The sequence below is a fragment of the Pleurodeles waltl genome, chromosome 7, assembly GCF_031143425.1.
Source record: "Pleurodeles waltl isolate 20211129_DDA chromosome 7, aPleWal1.hap1.20221129, whole genome shotgun sequence".
In the NCBI taxonomy this organism is placed as follows: domain Eukaryota; kingdom Metazoa; phylum Chordata; class Amphibia; order Caudata; family Salamandridae; genus Pleurodeles; species Pleurodeles waltl.
The window spans coordinates 706734355-706752166 of record NC_090446.1 but is presented as its reverse complement, the minus strand read 5'-3'; the positions used below and the strand labels follow the sequence as shown (position 1 = coordinate 706752166).

At 46.0% G+C, this 17812-nt stretch overlaps 1 protein-coding gene across 2 annotated transcripts in view; it reads left to right on the top strand.

Moving 5' to 3' along the window:
* RAD50 (RAD50 double strand break repair protein) overlaps window positions 1-11139 on the top strand; it is a 484618-nt gene extending 473479 nt beyond the window's left edge. For both annotated transcript variants that reach the window (XM_069244739.1, XM_069244738.1), the window contains exons 25-26: window positions 10203-10336; window positions 10839-11139. In XM_069244739.1, the coding sequence (XP_069100840.1) occupies window positions 10203-10336; window positions 10839-11025 (321 nt within the window). In that variant the 3' untranslated portion in view covers window positions 11026-11139. The remainder of the gene's footprint in view (window positions 1-10202; window positions 10337-10838) is intronic.
* Window positions 11140-17812: the final 6673 nt, after the last annotated feature.

Here is a 17812-nt window from a genome sequence, read left to right as displayed (position 1 = left end):
CCCCCTACCTCGAAGACTGGCTCTTGAAGGCCGACTTGCCCCAGAAAGTCATCTCCCACCTTCAGACTACAGCGAACCTCCTGCACATGCTGGGGTTCACTATAAACGTGCCAAAGTCACACCTGACTCCCTCTCAGGCACTCCCTTTCATCAGAGCTGTTCTGGACACAGTGCAGTTTCGGGCTTATCCTCCCGAAAAGCGAGTCCAGGATATTCAGACTATTATTCTGATCTTTCAGCCTCTATCTTGGGTTCGGTGAGGCTGACTCTGAGGCTGCTGGGACTCATGGCCTCCTGCATCCTGCTAGTGACACATGCCAGATGGCATATGCGGGCTCTGCAGTGGGACTTGAAGTTCGAGTGGGCGCAGCATCAGGGAAATCTCTCCAATATGGTCCAGATCTCGGACGGGAGTGTGAAAGACTTGCAGTGGTGGCTTTCGAATCGGCATTGGGTCAACGGCAGATCCCTCTCCCTTCCCCAACCAGATCTATCCATAGTGATGGACGCGTCTCTTCTGGGATGGGGCGGCCCCATGGGAGAGGCGGAGATCAGGGGCATCTGGTCTCCTGCAGAGTCTGGGCTCCATATCAGTCTTCTGGAGCTCCGGGCAATCAGGCTTGCATTGAAAGCATTTCTTCTCTCTCTCAAAGAGAAAGTAGTGCAAGTGTTCACTGACAACACTACTGCCATGTGGTACTGCAACAAACAGGGCGGAGTAGGGTCCTGGACCCTTTGTCAGGAGGCGCTACACCTCTGGACATGGCTGGCACATCAGGACAACACCCTGGTGGTTCAACATCTGGCGGGCTCTCTGACCGCCGGAGCAGACAAACTCAGTCGCAAAGCGATCACGAATCTCTATTCGGAGGTGGCGCAAGGTCTCTTTCAGCAGTAGGGAGAGCCTTGGTTAGATCTGTTCGCCTCCACAGAGAACGCGCAATGTCAGCTGTTGTGTGCGTTGGATTTTCCAAGGCGGCACTCGCTCGGAGACGCTTTTTGTCTCAAGTGGAGCTCAGGCCTCCTTCACGCTTTCTGCCTATACCACTTCTGTCCAGAGTTCTCAAGAAGATCAAGAACGACAGGGCCTAAGTAATCTTGGTGGCTCCGGACTGGGCACGGAGAGTATGTTATCCAGAGCTATTGAGCATGGCCACCAATCCTTTACGCAGACTGCCCCTTTGGGAGGATCTTCTGTCGCAGCAGCAGGGGACGTTCTCCAACTGAACCTGTCCCAACTCCGCCTTCATGCGTGGAGGTTGAGCGGCGGCTGTTGACAGCTTTTGGCTTTCCACTCAAAGTCTGTGATGCGATCTAGGCAGCCAGGCGTCCCTCCACCAAAACTGTATACGCCTGTTTTTGGCATACATTTGTGGCATGATGTACCAACAAATCTGTTGTTCTCTTGTCTGCTCCGCTTTCTGAGGTTCTTTTGTTCATTCTTTCTTTCGCCCAGCAGGGCTCTGCTTTGGGCATCCTTAAGGACCATTTATCGGCTACCTCAGCCTTTCTTAGGTTGCCTGATCAGTTTTCACTCTTTACGTCTCCTATTTTAGTAGATTCCTTAACCCCTACGGTGCCTTGGACAAGGTGGTCTCGTCCAAGTCACCGGTTCCCGGGTGCCTTGGACGAGATCACCTCGTCCTGCACCCAGGAACTAGCGCTCCCCCCATGGGCTCCCCACCCACCCCCCCGGTGGTGGATGGAAGGGGAAGCCCTTCCCTTTCCACCCCGACCTCCGTTTGACAATCACAGAGGGCCTCCTCCATCGCACTGGGGGTGGGGCATTTTTTTTTTAGAAGGCCTTCGGCCTATTATTAGGCCGATCTGCCCCCCGGGGGGGGCAGAAACCTCTAGGCACCAGGGATCTTTTTTCCTTTTTTTTTTTTTGTTTTTTTACAGGTGAGGAGTGACCCCTTAGGCAAGGGTCGTTCCCCTAGGGGGCAAATTATATTTAGGCCATTTCTGCCTATTTTTATGATGCCAATCTGCCGCCAAGGGGGACAGAAACCACTAGACTTCAGGGAGTTTTTTTTTTTTTTACGTGAAATTCACGCAAGGGGAGTGACCCCTTAGGCAAGGGTCGCTCCCCTGGGGGGCAAATTTATTTTAGGCCATTTCTGCCCTCCCGGGGGCAGATCGGCCTATTGTTATTAGGCCGATCCCTCTAGGCGCCAGGGCTAATTATTTTTGTGTGTGTTTTTTGTTGTTGTTTGTTTGTTTGTTTAGAGATGGGGAGCGACCCATTAGGCAAGGGTCGCTCCCCTGAGGGGAAAATTGTATTTAGACCATTTTTGCCCCCGATCGGCTGATTTTAGGTCAATCTGCCCCCAAGGGGGCAGAAACCACTAGGCACCGGGGTTTTCTTTTTTTTTTTGCGCCAATGTCACGCAAGAGGAGCGACCCCGTAGGCAAGGGTCCCTCCCCGGGGGGGTTGGGGGGGCAAATCTATTTTAGGACATTGGGGCAGAGCGGCCTATTATTAGGCCAATCTGCCCCCGGGGGGGGGCAGAAACCTCTAGGCGCCAGGCCAATTTTTTTTTTTTTTTTTTTTTTTTTTTTTAGAGATGGGGAGCGACCCATTAGGCAAGGGTCGCCCCGGGGGGGAAATTGGAAGTGGGGGGCAAATCTATTTAAGGCCATTTCTGCCCCCCCTGGGGCAGATCGGCATATTGTTATTAGAAACCTCTAGGCGTCAGGGCAAAATTATTATTTTTTGTTGTTTTTTTTTTTTTTTTTTTTTTTTTAGAGATGGGGAGCGAGGGGCAAATTGTATTTAGACCATTTCTGCCTCCCTTGGGGCAGATCGGCCGATTTTAGGTCAATCTGCCCCCAAGGGGGAAGAAACCTCTAGGCATGGGGATTTCTTTTTTTTTGCGCCAATGTCACGCAAGGGAGCAACCCCGTAGGCAAGGGTCGCTCCTGGGGGGAGGGGGGTTGGGGGGGGCAAATCTGTTTTAGGCCATTTCTGCCCCTCCTGGGGCAGATCGGCCTATTGTTATTAGGCCAATCTGCCCCCCGGGGCAGAAACCTCTAGGCGCCAGAGCAAATTTTTTTTGTGTGGTTTTTTTAAAGTTTTTTTTTTTTAGAGATGGGAAGTGACCCATTAGGCAAGGGTCGCTCCCCTGGGGGGCAAATTGTATTTAGACCATTTCTGCCCCCCTTGGGGGCAGATCAGCCGATTTTAGGTCAATCTGCCCCCCAGGGGATTTTTTTTTTTTTTGCGCCAATGTCACGCAAGGGGAGCGACCCTGTAGGCAACGGTCACTCCCAGGGGGGCATATTTCTATCAGGCCATTTCTGCCCCCCCTGGGGCCGGCTGAGCTAGAGGCCAAAATCCACAGGTAGGCACTTTGTAAAAAAAAAAGACCCTTCTTTTCTGTGAAAAAATGTGATTTGTCTACATTGTGTTTTGGGCCATTTCATTTCATGGGCGCTAGGCCTGCCCACACAAGTGAGGTATCATTTTTATCGGGAGACTTGGGGAAACGCTGGTTGGAAGGAAATTTGCGGCTCCTCTCAGATTCCAGAACTTTCTATCACCAAAATGTGAGGAAAACGTGTTTTTTTTAGCCAAATTTTGAGGTTTGCAAAGGATTCTGGGTAACAGAACCTGGTCAGAGCCCCATAGGTCACCCCATCTTGGATTCCCCTAGGTCTGTAGTTTTAAAAAATGCACAGGTTTGGTAGGTTCCCTAGGTGCCGGCTGAGCTAGAGGCCAAAATCTACAGGTAGGCACGTTGCAAAAAACACCTCTGTTTTCTGTCAAAAATTGTGATGTGTCCACGTTGTGTTTTGGGGCATTTCCTGTTGCGGGCGCTAGGCCTACCCACACAAGTGAGATATCATTTTTATCGGGAGACTTGGGGGAACGCTGGATGGAAGGAAATTCGGGGCTCCTCTCAGTTCCAGAACTTTCTGTCACCGAAATGTGAGGAAAACTTGTTTTTTTTTTTTTAGCCAAATTTTGAGGTTTGCAAAGGATTCTGGGTAACAGAACCTTGTCAGAGCCCCACAAGCCACGCCATCTTGGATTCCCCTAGGTCTCTAGTTTTCAAAAATGCACAGGTTTGGTAGGTTTCTCTAGGTGCCGGCTGAGATAGAGGCCAAGATCTACAGGGTAGGCACTTTGCAAAAAACACCTCTGTTTTCTGTCGAAAAATGTGATGTGTCCACGTTGTGGTTTGGGGCATTTCCTGTTGCGGGCGCTAGGCCTACCCACACAAGTGAGGTATCATTTTTGTCGGGAGACTTGGGGGAATGTAGAATAGTAAAACAAGTGTTATTGCCCCTTGTCTTTCTCTACATTTTTTCCTTCCAAATATAAGAGAGTGTGTAAAAAAGACGTCTATTTGAGAAATGCCCTGTAATTCACATGCTAGTATGGGCATCCCGGAATTCAGAGATGTGCAAATAACCACTGCTCCTCAACACCTTATCTTCTGCCCATTTTGGAAATACAAAGGTTTTCTTGATAGCTATTTTTCACTCTTTATATTTCAGCAAATTAATTGCCGTATACCTGGGATAGAATGAAAACCCACTGCAGGGTGCAGCTCATTTATTGGGTGTGGGTACCTAGGGTTCTTGATGATCCTACAAGCTCTATATATCCCCGCAACCAGAAGAGTCCAGCAGACGTAACGGTATATTGCTTTCAAAAATCTGACATTGCAGGAAAAAGTTACAGAGTAAAACGTTGAGAAAAATTGCTGGTTTTTTTACCTCAATTTCAATATTTGTTTCTTTCAGTTATTTTCTGTAGGAAACCCTTGTAGGATCTACACAAATTACCCCTTGCTGAATTCAGAAATTTGTCTGCTTTTCAGAAATGTTTAGGTTTCTGGGATCCAGCATTGGTTTCACGCCCATTTTTGTCAATGACTGGAAGGAGGATGAAAGCACAAAAAATCGTAAAAATGGGGTATGTCCCAGTAAAATGTCACAATTGTATTGAAAAATGTGGTTTTCTGATTCAAGTCTGCCTGTTCCTGAAAGCTGGGAAGCTGGTGATTTTAGCACCGCAAACCCTTTGTTGATGCCATCTTCAGGGAAAAAACCACAAGTCGTCTTCTGTAGCCACTTTTTCCCATTTTTTTGAAAAAAACGAAATTTTCACTGTATTTTGGCTAATTTCTTGGCCTCCTTCAGGGGAACCCACAAAGTCTGGGTACCTCTAGAATCCCTAGGATGTTGGGAAAAAAGGACGCAGCTTATGTGGACAAAAAGTTATAAGGGCCTAAGCGCGAACTGCCCCAAATAGCCCAAAAAAGGCCTGCCACAGCAGGGGGAAAAGGCCTGGCAGCGAAGAGGTTAAGGGCCTAACCCATTTGTTTCTTCCCACTCTGTTTATCATGCCTCAGTGGGATCTCAGTCTTGTCCTTACTTACTTGATGTGTACTCCCTTTGAGCCGATGCACAATTGTCCCTTACAGCTCCTTACTTTCAAAACTGTTTTTCTTGTTGCCATCACTTCTGCTTGCAGAGTGAGTGAGCTTCAGCCTCTATCTTCTAAGCTCCCATTTTTGTCTGTGCACCCTGACAAAGTGGTGTTATGCACTAAGGCTTCCTTTCTTCCCAAACTTGTTACACTTTTTCATGTAGGCCAGTCCATCGCTTTGCCTAATTTTTACGCACCTCCACATCTTTCTCATGAGGAGGAGAGACTCCACCACCTGGATCCAAAAAGAGCGTTGGTGTTCTATTTCAATCGTACTGAAGATTTCCAGGTGGACGATCAACTCTTTGTTGAATATGTGTGTGCGAAGAAAGGGAAGGCTGTACAAAAATCTACCATCTCACGATTGGTACTTCTTTACATCAAGATGTGCTACGCTTTGGTAAAAAAGCAACCCCCTGAGGGTTTGAACCCCCATTCCACCAGAGCAACTATTGCTTCCACAGCGTTGGCACGTGGAGTTCCTGTCCTGCAAAATCAGGTCCGTAGGCACTGCACTGTGGTCATTCGGTCCTGCAGTACTTTCTAGTATGATCTTGGTTCATAGCCCACCTCTGAGGATGGCATTGCTTGGGTATCTATTCTAAGGTAAGGAATCTGCAACTAGAAGTCTCTATCAGATGTACAAGATACTTACCTTCGGTAACAATATATCTGGTAGAGACATATTCTAGTTGTAGATTCCTTACCGACCCACCCATCCTCCCCGCTTGTGAACTTATTTCTAGGGAGAGGGCTTTCCCATTCAGGGCTTTAGCTCTGGGGCACCAATGTCCGTGTTCTTCACAGGCTCTGCGCTTTGGCGTGGAAAGTCGTGAAAAGAAACTGGCGTCACTGGTGAGACTGGCCGAGGCGGCGTCTGTGTACTACTATGACGCCAACTGCGCCCGCAGAGTTGATCAACGCCACCTACCAAGAGTTTTGCTTGAAAAAAAAATCTCCAGATCCACTCTGACGCCTGGGGGAAAATTCTGAGGTAAGGAATCTGCAACTACAACATGTCTCTACCAGATATATTGTTACCGAAGGTAAGTAACTTGTACTTTGTGTCATAATAGTGTGACTGCATATTTGATAAGACTGACTAAGGAGACATGCAACACAACTTAATAACAGAACTCCACTTCAAAATAAAACAATGAAATAAAACAGCAATAAACACTACCACACATTAACAACGCAATAATACAGATACATCAAGAGAATAGCATTGTAACACACAAGCCCAGCAACCAGTCAGTCACAAAATGTTGCACTGCTCATGCCTTAAAACAAATCCTCCCAAGCTTACTTTATGTGGTCCTGTTCTAGTTGCTTGTTTTTTTAGGGCTGAGCCTGTGATAGCATGCACTAGCCCATGCATATCACTTGTGAGATGCTGTTGTAGTTAGAAAAGGGCTTGGAAGCCCTGCTGTCGCTCACCATTTGTTGGCTTGCGTGGCACTCTTCTTTACAGCCTCATAATTTATCCACTTCAGGCCGGACATCATTTCCGGTCTGTCTGTGGAGCAGGGACCAAGCACTGATTGATTTAACTGAATTAGTGCCTGTCTGCTACTCCCAACGTGATTGAGGTACTATTTCTTCTCCCCTCACCCTCGAGCTGTCTGCTGCTCCCTCAGTGTTTTTTTTTTTCTTGTTTTTTTTGGCAGGACATTACAGCCCTTTAACATGAGCACCCGATTACATTACACAAGTTTAAATTCATTTTTTAAAGAGGCCATTAAGTGATTTATAACTAATCACAGGATGTTGAGTTAAGACCGGTCCTCAAAACCTGGTTATGCAGTTCTAAAGTCAACTGTTCTGGTGTTAGGCCACAGATATTTTGTGTGATTCCTTTGTGAGATGACCACTGTGAGTTAGTGACTTGGGTCTCTGTTGGCATGCTGGCTATCCCATGGGTGGGCTTAGTTTGACCGGACTCCTCACCGCAGCAAGTTCCATAGCTCAGCTTACAGCCGCCAGTCACCCAGACGTTACATCATTGTGTGGTGCATCACTTCCTGTGGTTTCTCGACTTCCCTTCCTGTCTCCGTGTCCGAGGACCTCACTTCTTCGCACTGGTTGAGCCTTTAGTTGTTACTCACCTTTACTGAGTGCACATTTTGTGCTTAGGGCTCAGCATCTTGAGCTGCCAACTGGACAGTCTGTTCTCTACTCTTCTAACCTCCAGTCCTGTTTCTCTGCCACTGCCTTAGGGTATGAATGCGGTGAATGACTAACCTGCATCGAGGGGCTGCCTTTAGGTTCCGTACCACATCGCCTTTTCTCCAAACAACATGAGTTTTGGTGTGGCTGGTATCACTAAAAGACCTCTTGGAGGGCAGGGCAAAGCCTTCCAGTTGGTAACTGCCAAGCTTCTGTGAGATAGCTATTGTGGACCTTGCGGTTAGTATTTGTCTGCTGTAACTATATTACCTGAACATATCGCAGTTGCTGTATTTTCTCATGTTGTGCTAAATGACCATAGTTAATTAATGAATTTTTTTTACGTATCCAGCTACAAAGGACTATTGAGTAAACAAGTGCAAGGTATTTTTTAGTGTACTACAACTGCCTGTTTCTGGCATCCCAGTATTGCTAAATAGCAAGCTGCCTTGTTTCAGTTTTTCGTGTTTGGCTGTGGAGAGTTGCATAGTGCTGTTTGCGTGTGTGACCTTTCGAGCAAAGGTTTATCAAGAGAACAATTTGGCCTATATAGCGCTAGTTACAGAATTTCACCACAACCTTCCAGTCCATCCCATGTGATCTCTTCTCTGTCCCCACCCCCTGTGCTGCAGTCCATCGTAACTGCAATATTCTTGTCCCCATCTCCCAGTAATGTTTAATGCACGTCTAATATTCCCACATCTAGTTTTCCAATCCCTTCAAGTGTACCTTTTGTCATCTCTGTGTTGTAACATCAGTCCTTTGAGTACCTTGCAGAGCACCCCTTTCGGTTGTCAAGGACTTGAAACTGTAACAAATTGGGATGACTTTGGTTCCACTCTTGCATACAGCTTTTAGAAAGGGGATGTGGACCCCCGTCTCAAACTGTAGACTTGGTTTCAATAGTTTTTTCTTTAAAGTGTCCTACTGATGCTGCTCTCCAAAAACAGCCTTTGGGTAGAGTAGTGGTCTCCAGCCTTTTTTGTAATGAGAGCCACGTATATTCAGTTAAACTCCTTAGGAGCTATTAATGTTATTAGTGTTGTAAAAGTGACTGTATCAGATGAGATTACATTGGTGGTCATCATATGCCAGGTTACTACCAGCATTGTTCACTTCAGTGCATCAGTCATGTTTGCCACCAGTAATTTAATAAAGTCTATGTCAGTATGAAATTATTCTTCATGTATAATACATAGCCTTAGCTGCAATGCCTCTGGTACCAAGATAGCACTATCTGTAAAATATCTCTCCAATGCCACATGATTTATCACTCAAATATCAGCTTTAAGTATATTTTGGAAACGCAGCCACAATGCTCTACAGCATAACTTCTGTCTCTAAGTTATTCACCACTTCCTAAACAAACTACCTATCCCTCTCTATATTCCTTTCTATTCTGTGCAGCTCTCATCCCATCTATTCACCATGCCACATACTTCCACTACACAAATACACTCCACAAACACAATTCCACAACTAACAACTCCAGTACAACCCACCTAATTCCACTCCACACCACATGCATCCCATACACTCCAAACCAAAACACATAGATAAAAGACAGTCATTTACAACGCCAGTAGCTCTAACTCTCACAAATGCGAGACCTATTGCATTGAAATGCTTTTGAAATTGTTGTTGGACGGGTTCCTTTTCAAATAGAGGATTGGTTGTTCAGTTGTATTTGTTTTATGTCTAAATCCCAGTCAGAATCAGCGACTCCCGTATGAATGTAAATGAAAACTTTAATTTTACAACATCCCTGCACTTTTGAGTTCAGTGCACCATGTTCTCCACAGTTTTTGTGTAATTTTCTCATTTTAATGCCTAAACTTTAGTGGCCATGTTTATTCGGTCATTATCTGCAATCGCTCACCTTGCAGCTAGACGGGTTTTTATCTTGGCACCTTAACTTTGATTTTCGGACACTGCTGTGCGTTTAGAAGCCTCACACGTGTTTGGAAAAAATTTAAGGACACTGGGTTTTAGTATTCCCTTCACTTCATTCATTTACCTACTCGCTAGGCAACTGGAATGTACGTATCCTAGCTCAATTTTAAACACTTTAATAGCTTGCTGTTAATGTGTTTTCTGCCCAAGTCCGGGAAGTTCCTCTCCTTTACAGTTGCTTAAGGCAACTAGTGCCGATTTGATCTTTGCCTTTTGAATAAATTCATGTTGGGGGCTCAGTGCAAAAGCATTGTACACGTGTTTTCTTGGATACACAAGAGGTGGATAAAATGTTTCATGGTGAATGGGAACTCATTAAGTAAGTAGTTAACCACTTACACAGTTTGAACAAATGATTGCTTAGGGATAGATTTGCGTCATTTCACAGTTTGAATCTCTACCCATCCAGGTGTCCTGATTTTTTTTCCCCCCAGTTTCTTTTGGCTCTCTCCGTGCTTCCCCCACTAGTAAAATTCGGGAGCAATATTGATTATGTTAGCCATTTTATATGAATTTGTTTTGGATATTTGCACATCGACTTGGTTTAAAACGAGTGCATTGGTGTGAACAATTGTAATTACCTCAAAATACCCTTTTAAAATGCTAATCAATAATTATGCTGTTGTCCTTTCTTTTTCAGGTCCTAGCATCGCTCATTATTCGCCTGGCTCTAGCAGAGACATTCTGCCTTAACTGTGGCATTCTTGCTCTCGATGAACCCACCACGAATCTTGATCGAGAAAATATCGAGTCTCTTGCACATGCCTTAGTTGAGTAAGTACTGACGGCTATACACTTTGTTAAATTTTAATACTTGACGACAGGAAAATCCAGTGACTTCCATCTATTGTACAGAGGATACAGTCATGGCATTGTAAAGGGTGTGGGTTTGTGCCCTGAGCTTTAAGTCAACAAGAATGTGCTCTTTATCTTCCCTTCATTGGATCCATACTTCAGTGTATGGCTCCATTAAGTTTCATGCTAAGTCTTCGTAAAAACGTTCATAAATTGCCATCAGTGCAAGACTTTATATTGCTGAAGGCTACTTAAGAAAATTAAAAAGTCATGGCTAGGTATTCTGTGAATTATTTGAATATTCAGTAATACAATCCACGTTTGTAGTACGTGAGAAAAATATCTTATACGCACAGTGCTCGCTTTCGACACTGGGGATGATGTCCTCTGATGGACTACGCATCCCTCAGATGCGCTGTACCCTGACTGCATAGCATTGATTTCTATAAAATGTGTGAAAACCTCTGTTTTTCTTCTTCAGGATAATCAAAAGTCGCTCACAGCAACGCAACTTCCAACTCCTTATAATAACTCACGATGAGGATTTTGTTGAGCTCCTTGGCCGTTCGGAGTATGTGGAGAGCTTTTATCGAATCAAGAAGAACATTGACCAGTGCTCCGAGATTGTGAAGTGCAGCGTGGCTTCCTTGGGCTCATATGTTCACTAACTGTTTCATGAAAAAAGTGTATAGGAACAAAGTTAGGAGAAACAACTAAAAAAAAAAAAAAGTAAAATAAGTTTCAAAGATGTAAAAATATTCTATAAAATGTTACTTCGTTTCGCTGGTGTGTTGTCTTACTTTTATTCTCTAAGAGCTGTGATCATTTGTTTAACATTTTCGTTTAGATCTATGGCAAAACAATATTAAGCAGCTGCCTAGGTTTTCTTCAGTTGGGTTCACCAGTCGCTAGGACAAAGTGCAATACAACCCTGATAAAGTAACTAAATGGGTGGCACTTTACCGTAGGTGGCACAAGTATTTGCAGTGCGCTGTTTATATGACCTTTGGATGACAAGAAATGTTCCTTCCCGTCTTGCACCCCCTATTTTAGGTCGAACACTTAGCAGAATGCAAGCGCTGCTTTTCAACTTCCTTTAATTTATTCTCTGGGCTTTAACCACTCTCATCTCACGCCCATCACTTTCATCAATTCATAGGCTTGCCTTTCAAAATTCCCTTGATGTAATTTGTCAAAAACTTGCACACTTCATGCCTTTTCCGGTGTTTAGCCCTCCTCGAGAACACCGGCCAACTACTTTTAACATATGCTGCGTCCATATTTTGCAGATGGTTTCTGGACAACTTTTCTATTTTTAGGTCGGCCTTCTCTCGATTGGCAGTAGTGGAGTGATTAGCATAACTACCAGTTACTTGTCATTGTTTGTTTTGTTTTTCAGTAGCGCTCATGGCGCTTTCAAGTTTTATACAGCGGGAACTCAATCAGCAGTATTGGAGCAATTTGTATAAAGCACTCAGCCATGTAATATCTGCCTTCCCTACCCTCTTCAGTTTTATTAGTGAGGGGTCAAGACCAGGTGACCTGCTCCTATTGGAAGGGTGGGGCCAGCTGCATTTCAATTCAGTGACCTTGTTGATGTACGGAAGTCACTGTCCCTTTCCAGTGAGATCAAGCATCGAGACATAGGGATCCATCACGTCTGCTCTTTTGTGCAGGTCCACAAGCCATTCCAGTTTCTTGCATGTATCTGTCATTTCGGGAGCCATCTCGGTTGAAATCTACACAAAAAGTATGACATTGCTATCTGATAAAATGGCATATATTTCCAGCCAAATAATATTCTGAATTGGGACACATCCCATAGGAGTGAAGTGTTGGCATTGAGTTATGATATTCAGCTTCCTGAAACCCCATTGCTTCTTAACTGGAAGAAAATGTGCCTGCCACAGTTCCTAGTTTTCAGGCTAAAGCCTTGATTCTGAGTTTTCTGCACTTTTACAATCGTGCACAAACAGGTGCTTGCACTTGGGTCGCAATTAGAAGAGGCATGAAGTTTACCTTAGTCAATGATTGTCAGGTGCAATAAATTCTGCACTACCGATGTTTCCCTCAAGCCCCACTGCACATTGAGCAATTCTTGGTGGACTCAGCATGCTGAAATTTAATGAATGAAAGGGGCCTAGTAAATACAAGGACAAATAGTTTTTACCACCGAAAGCACAATTCAACGTTTAATAACCCACTTTGGAGGCTAAGCTCCTATAGGAGATTAGCCCACAGGGAAAATACCAACCCCAAAGTATCAAATGTTATCAGATTTAATATTTGTCTCCAAACCCCCGGTGGCACTCGTAATCAGGGTCTAAGTGTTAATTCTATCTGGATACTTCATATTTGTCTTCTGAAGCATCTTCCATCCTTAGGCTGGTGCCATACAAGAAGGGCCAGTAGGAATGTACTGTTGGTTTGTGCCCTATTCCCATGAACAGTGCAAGGCCCAGAATATTTCCCAGTGCCCACTGGTAGTTACCTGGGAGTTCACCGGTGTGCCCTGGAATTAGGCACCAGAGTGCCCCCAAGCTCTCACAGAAACTCTTCTGCAGGCTTGTTCATTTGGTGAATTATTTACTCAAGGAAGACTTCATCCATTAAAATATAGAAGTGGTCAATGGACAAAACATTTTTAGTATTGTATTTACATCCATCATCCGCAACAAATGGGACTTTTTGTGTCTGAAATATATTGGGGGGTCTGCCAAATAGGCACTCTCCCTGTACTCTGTGCAGTACCTGCCTGCACTCCAGATTGGGCAACACGGTCACTGTATCTCACATGCATTTTGAGGGGGTCTGCAAAATAGGCACTCTCCCTGTACTCTGTGCGGTACCTGCCTGCACTCCAGATTGGGCAACACTGTCACTGCATCTCACATTTATAGATTGCAATTGTACATGGGTATCACAACTGCCATACCTATGTTCTTTAGAATCACTGAAATAGATGAGTCATCATCAACTGGAATTCTAACAAAAAAAACACTTTCAGATTCTGATCCATGATCCTTTCCCCATGGTCTTTCAGTATTATACCAAGCCCATATTATTTGAGTTAAGACTGAGGGAGCAGTCCTCTAGTGAGCCACAATCTCTGCTAAGTGTGTAAAACTTTCATGCTCAAATTCTGCTGCTAGGTAGACTGGAGGTGTACTTGTGGAAATGTTAATGTAGTGGCAATGCTGTGGTGAGATTTGAGGTGAAAGCTGGAGTGAAAGTGTACTGCAAACGTAATAGAGACAAGAACTACATCTGCCTGGGTAAAAGAAGAAGCAACAATTAGGGGTTCATTTAGAGTTTTGTGCATAGGTACTCCATCACAATCATAATAGCATCTTAGTTGGGCCCCCTCTCAGCACCCGTCTGATCAGGCATGATGCCACTTTTAGCCTCCCCTCTCAGGCTTCTATCAATTCCATACTCCTAGAGTGTTGATGCATATCTGGATTCCATAGCTTAGGTGACATGATCAGTAGTTTTGGGGGGACCAGGAGATACAGTTCACAGTTTTTATGCTTGCAATATGTTGATATGCTCTTATTATGTTAAGTTGACCATCTTTATGTAATGACATCTATTTCATGTCTGTTACTTCTGTGCTAGTCGCTGTTGTCAGTGAGGCTGTGGGAAATAAAATTTGTGTTTAAGAAGGTTACTCCATCATATCAGGTGGAACTTCCATCAGGGTGGCAGACGTTAATTCCTCTGCATTCCTGACCCACAGTACTCCATCCTCTCATGCCTAAATCTGGTGCTTAGTTTTTTGGATGCATTCCAGACCACCAAAGTAGAGTACACTTGAATGAGAAAAAGAAAAAAAATACTTCAACTTACAAAATATCAACTTACAAAATACACAATAAGGCAAACTAAAGGGCAATTACAAATTTCAGATTTCCCTTTCCAGAGGGAAGGCCATGGCCCTATGACCCCCTATACTTGGGAAGAGAAAATGCAGAAAATTAATTATGCCTCCTGTCCCCTGTCCCACCCAAACAAATTTATGGTTTTTGAAAAACGTTATTGTTGGGGAATCTGCCAGGCTGTCATCAGTCTTAAAAACACATTGGCCAAAAGCAAAAATATTTTTAGGTCTCAAAAAACACATATTTCTAGATTAGAAACTAGCACTGAAGGGAACTACTTTGTGTGATGATGTGCTTGTTGTGAAATATCAAAATGCTATCACTCACTTTGAAGTTAGCCTGTTTCTGAACGGGGCTGACCCATTGTCCCATGATGGATGCCATACAGAGCCAACGACAAATGTTAATGGCACAACATTTGGCCCATTACGGAAGACAACTGCGTTAAAACTGTGTAATATATAATGCCATAACTCATAGAAAGCGAGCCAAAGGCTGAAATGGGCAACCCTTTGACCATTTCTCTAGTGGGAAAAATAATGAATGCCCCCTGAGGGAGATCGATCCATGCCCAGAGGGGGCGACCCCCTTACACCCTGACAATAAACTTCCTTAGTGAAATTCCTGTTTGGGGATCATGGTCCTTGCAGTGATCTCTGAGCAGGAATCCATGGCAGAGATGGACCATTTGAATGTTAAAGCTGTCTGCTTTTCAGTATTGCCCTTATGTCATGTTTCTTGCCCAGGGGTGACAGAAAGCCCTCAGGCAGGAGCTACAACAATAAAAATAGCTGCTTCCATTTTCCATTTGCTTGGCGGAGGCAATCACTCCCTTTTGTGGGCCCGAATAGAAGGGAAAATGGGCAACAATAACAGCCAAGTGGGAGTTTGGCTCTTATGCCAGAAAGGCCTGATTCCCCACCTGAAAAAAAAATATTGGAGGCCCTCTGGGATACTTGGTACACATTGCGGAAAGGGGAGGCTCTCCACTTTCCATCAATGCTTCTCCCATACGTTGGGAAGCCTGCGGGAGGAGAGAGCCCATCAGGTTTGTGAAGCACCACTGACTTGCTCCACATGCATATTGTCCTGTGGGGGTAATGGCAATGGTGTTCTGCACGGCTCGCTGACATGATTGTTCGGGATGATGGCTGATGAAGGATGGATTCTGTGCAGAGCCACGTAAACATTTACATTGAGGAAACCTCCAGAGGTTCCCCACAACCTCCACGATGGTTCCGCTGTTCATATCCACTGCACTGCAGAGGTAGAGGGGTCAACATGAACAGTTCATCCACTGCGTTAAAGGGGTTAATAAGAATGCTAATTAGAATTGTATGTATTCTGCTCTTTGAAGATTTTTGATTTCCAGTGAGCAATGAGAAAAAGCAATGAGAATCATTATGAAAAAAGGGACCAGATTACATATCAGGTGTACTGTCCTACTCCAGTTGCAATGTACCAGGGTTGTGCACCCAATTATTAAAAAATGATGGGGGTGGCACCATGGCCAGCCAAATATGGTGCCAGACACAAGCCTGTGCAGCTCTGCGCTGTTGACCCTCCTGGTGACATGTATCCTGGCGTCCAGGGACCATGAAGATGAAGGGCAGGGTCCTAAGACCCCCAGACCGACCCCTCCGAGGTGGGAATCAGGCCTAACCAGCCCTGGGGAAGCTGCACTTGGAACCACTGACGTGCTTGGGATGGCTTCTGTGCGTGGCAATCAGTCATTGGATTTATAAAGCGCACTATGTACCTGTGAGGGTTTCAAGGCGCTGCGGGGGAGCAGGTGAGCAGGTGTTACTGGTCGAAGAGCCAGGTCTTGAGGAGTCTTCTGAAGGTGAGTAGGTCTTGAGTCTGTCGCAGGTTGGTGGGGAGGGTGTTCCAGGTTTTGGCGGCGAGGTATGAGAAGGATCTGCCGCCGGAGGTCTTTCTTCGGATGCGGGGGACGACGGCGAAGTTAGAGGAGCGGAGCTGACGGGTGGGGGTGTAGAAGCTGAGTCTGTTGTTTAGGTATGCTGGTCCGGTGTTGTGGTGCGCTTTGTGAACTTGGGTAAGAAGCTTGAAAGTGATCCTTTTGTCCACGGGGAGCCAGTGAAGGTTTCTCAGGTGGTGGGAGATGTGGCGGGGTACGTTGAGGATCAGTCGGGAGGAGGCGTTTTGGATGCATTGGAGGCGTAGTAGGTCTTTTGCTGGGATGCCTGTGTAGAGTGCGTTGCCATAGTCCAGCCTGCTGCTGACGAGGGCCTGTGTCACTGTTCTTGTTTCTGTCCGGATCCACTTGTAGATTCTGCGGAGCATGCGGAGTGTGTTGTAGCAGGAGGAGTAAACTGCGTTGACCTGTTTAGACAAGGTGAGGGAGGAGTCGAGGATGAAGCCCAGGTTGAGCGTGGTCGGTCGGTGTCGATGGGGTTCCTAGTGCGGTGGGCCACCAGGAGTCGTCCCAGGCGGAGGGGGTGGATCCGAAGATGAGGACCTCCGCCTTGTCCGAGTTCAGTTTCAGACGGCTGTTTCTCATCCATTCGGCGATGGATTTCATTCCCTCGTGGAGGTTGGTTTTGGCGGTGCGCGGGTGTTTGGTGAGTGAGAGGATGAGCTGGGTGTCGTCGGCGTAGGTGAGAATGTTGAGGTTGTGTTGTCGGGCCACTTGTGCGAGGGGGGCCATGTAGATGTTGAACAGCGTCGGGCTGAGGGATGAGCCTTGGGGGATGCCGCAGATGATGTTGGTGGCTTCGGAGCAGAAGGGGGGGAGGCGGACTCTGGGTTCTGCCGGAGAGGAATGAGACGATCCAGTCGAGGGCTTTTCCTTGAATTCCGGTTTCGTGAAGGCGTGATTCCAGGGTGCGGTGGCAGATAGGTCCAGGAGGATGAGGGCTGATGTTTTGCCGTTGTCCATTTGGCATCTGATGTCGTCTGTGGCGGCGAGAAGGGCGGTTTCGGTGCTGTGGTTTCGTCTGAAGCCGGACTGGAAGGGGTCTAGGATGCCGTTGTCTTCGAGGTGGCTGGTTAGTTGTGTGTTGACCATTTTTTCAATCACCTTTGCTGGAAAGGGGAGCAGGGAGATGGGTCGGAGGTTCTTGAGGTCGTTTGGGTCTGCTTTGGGCTTCTTGAGGAGGGCGCGGATTTCGCTGTGTTTCCATTTTTCAGGGAATGTCGCTGTTTCGATGGAGATGTTGATGACCTTCCGTAGTTGGGAGGTCGATGGTGGAGTCTGCTTTGTTGTATACGTGGTGGGAGCACGGGCCTGACGGAGATCCTGAGTGGATGGAGTTCATGATCTTGTGTGTCTCTGTGTCATTCACGCTGGTCCAGGAGGTCAGGTGGTTTGCACAGGTGGAGTGTTCGGGGGTGGGGTCTGGCGTGGGAGTGGCGTGGATGTCGGTGATCTTCCTGTGGAAGACGGTGGACACTGCGTTGCAGAGTTCTTGGGATGGAGGGATGTCGTTGATGTTGGCGCTGGGGTTGGAGAGTTCTTTCACAATGCTGAAGAGCTCTTTGCTGTCGTGTGTGTTGTTGTCCAGGCGGTTTTTGAAGTGGGATTGTTTGGCTTGTCTGATGAGTTGGTGGTGCT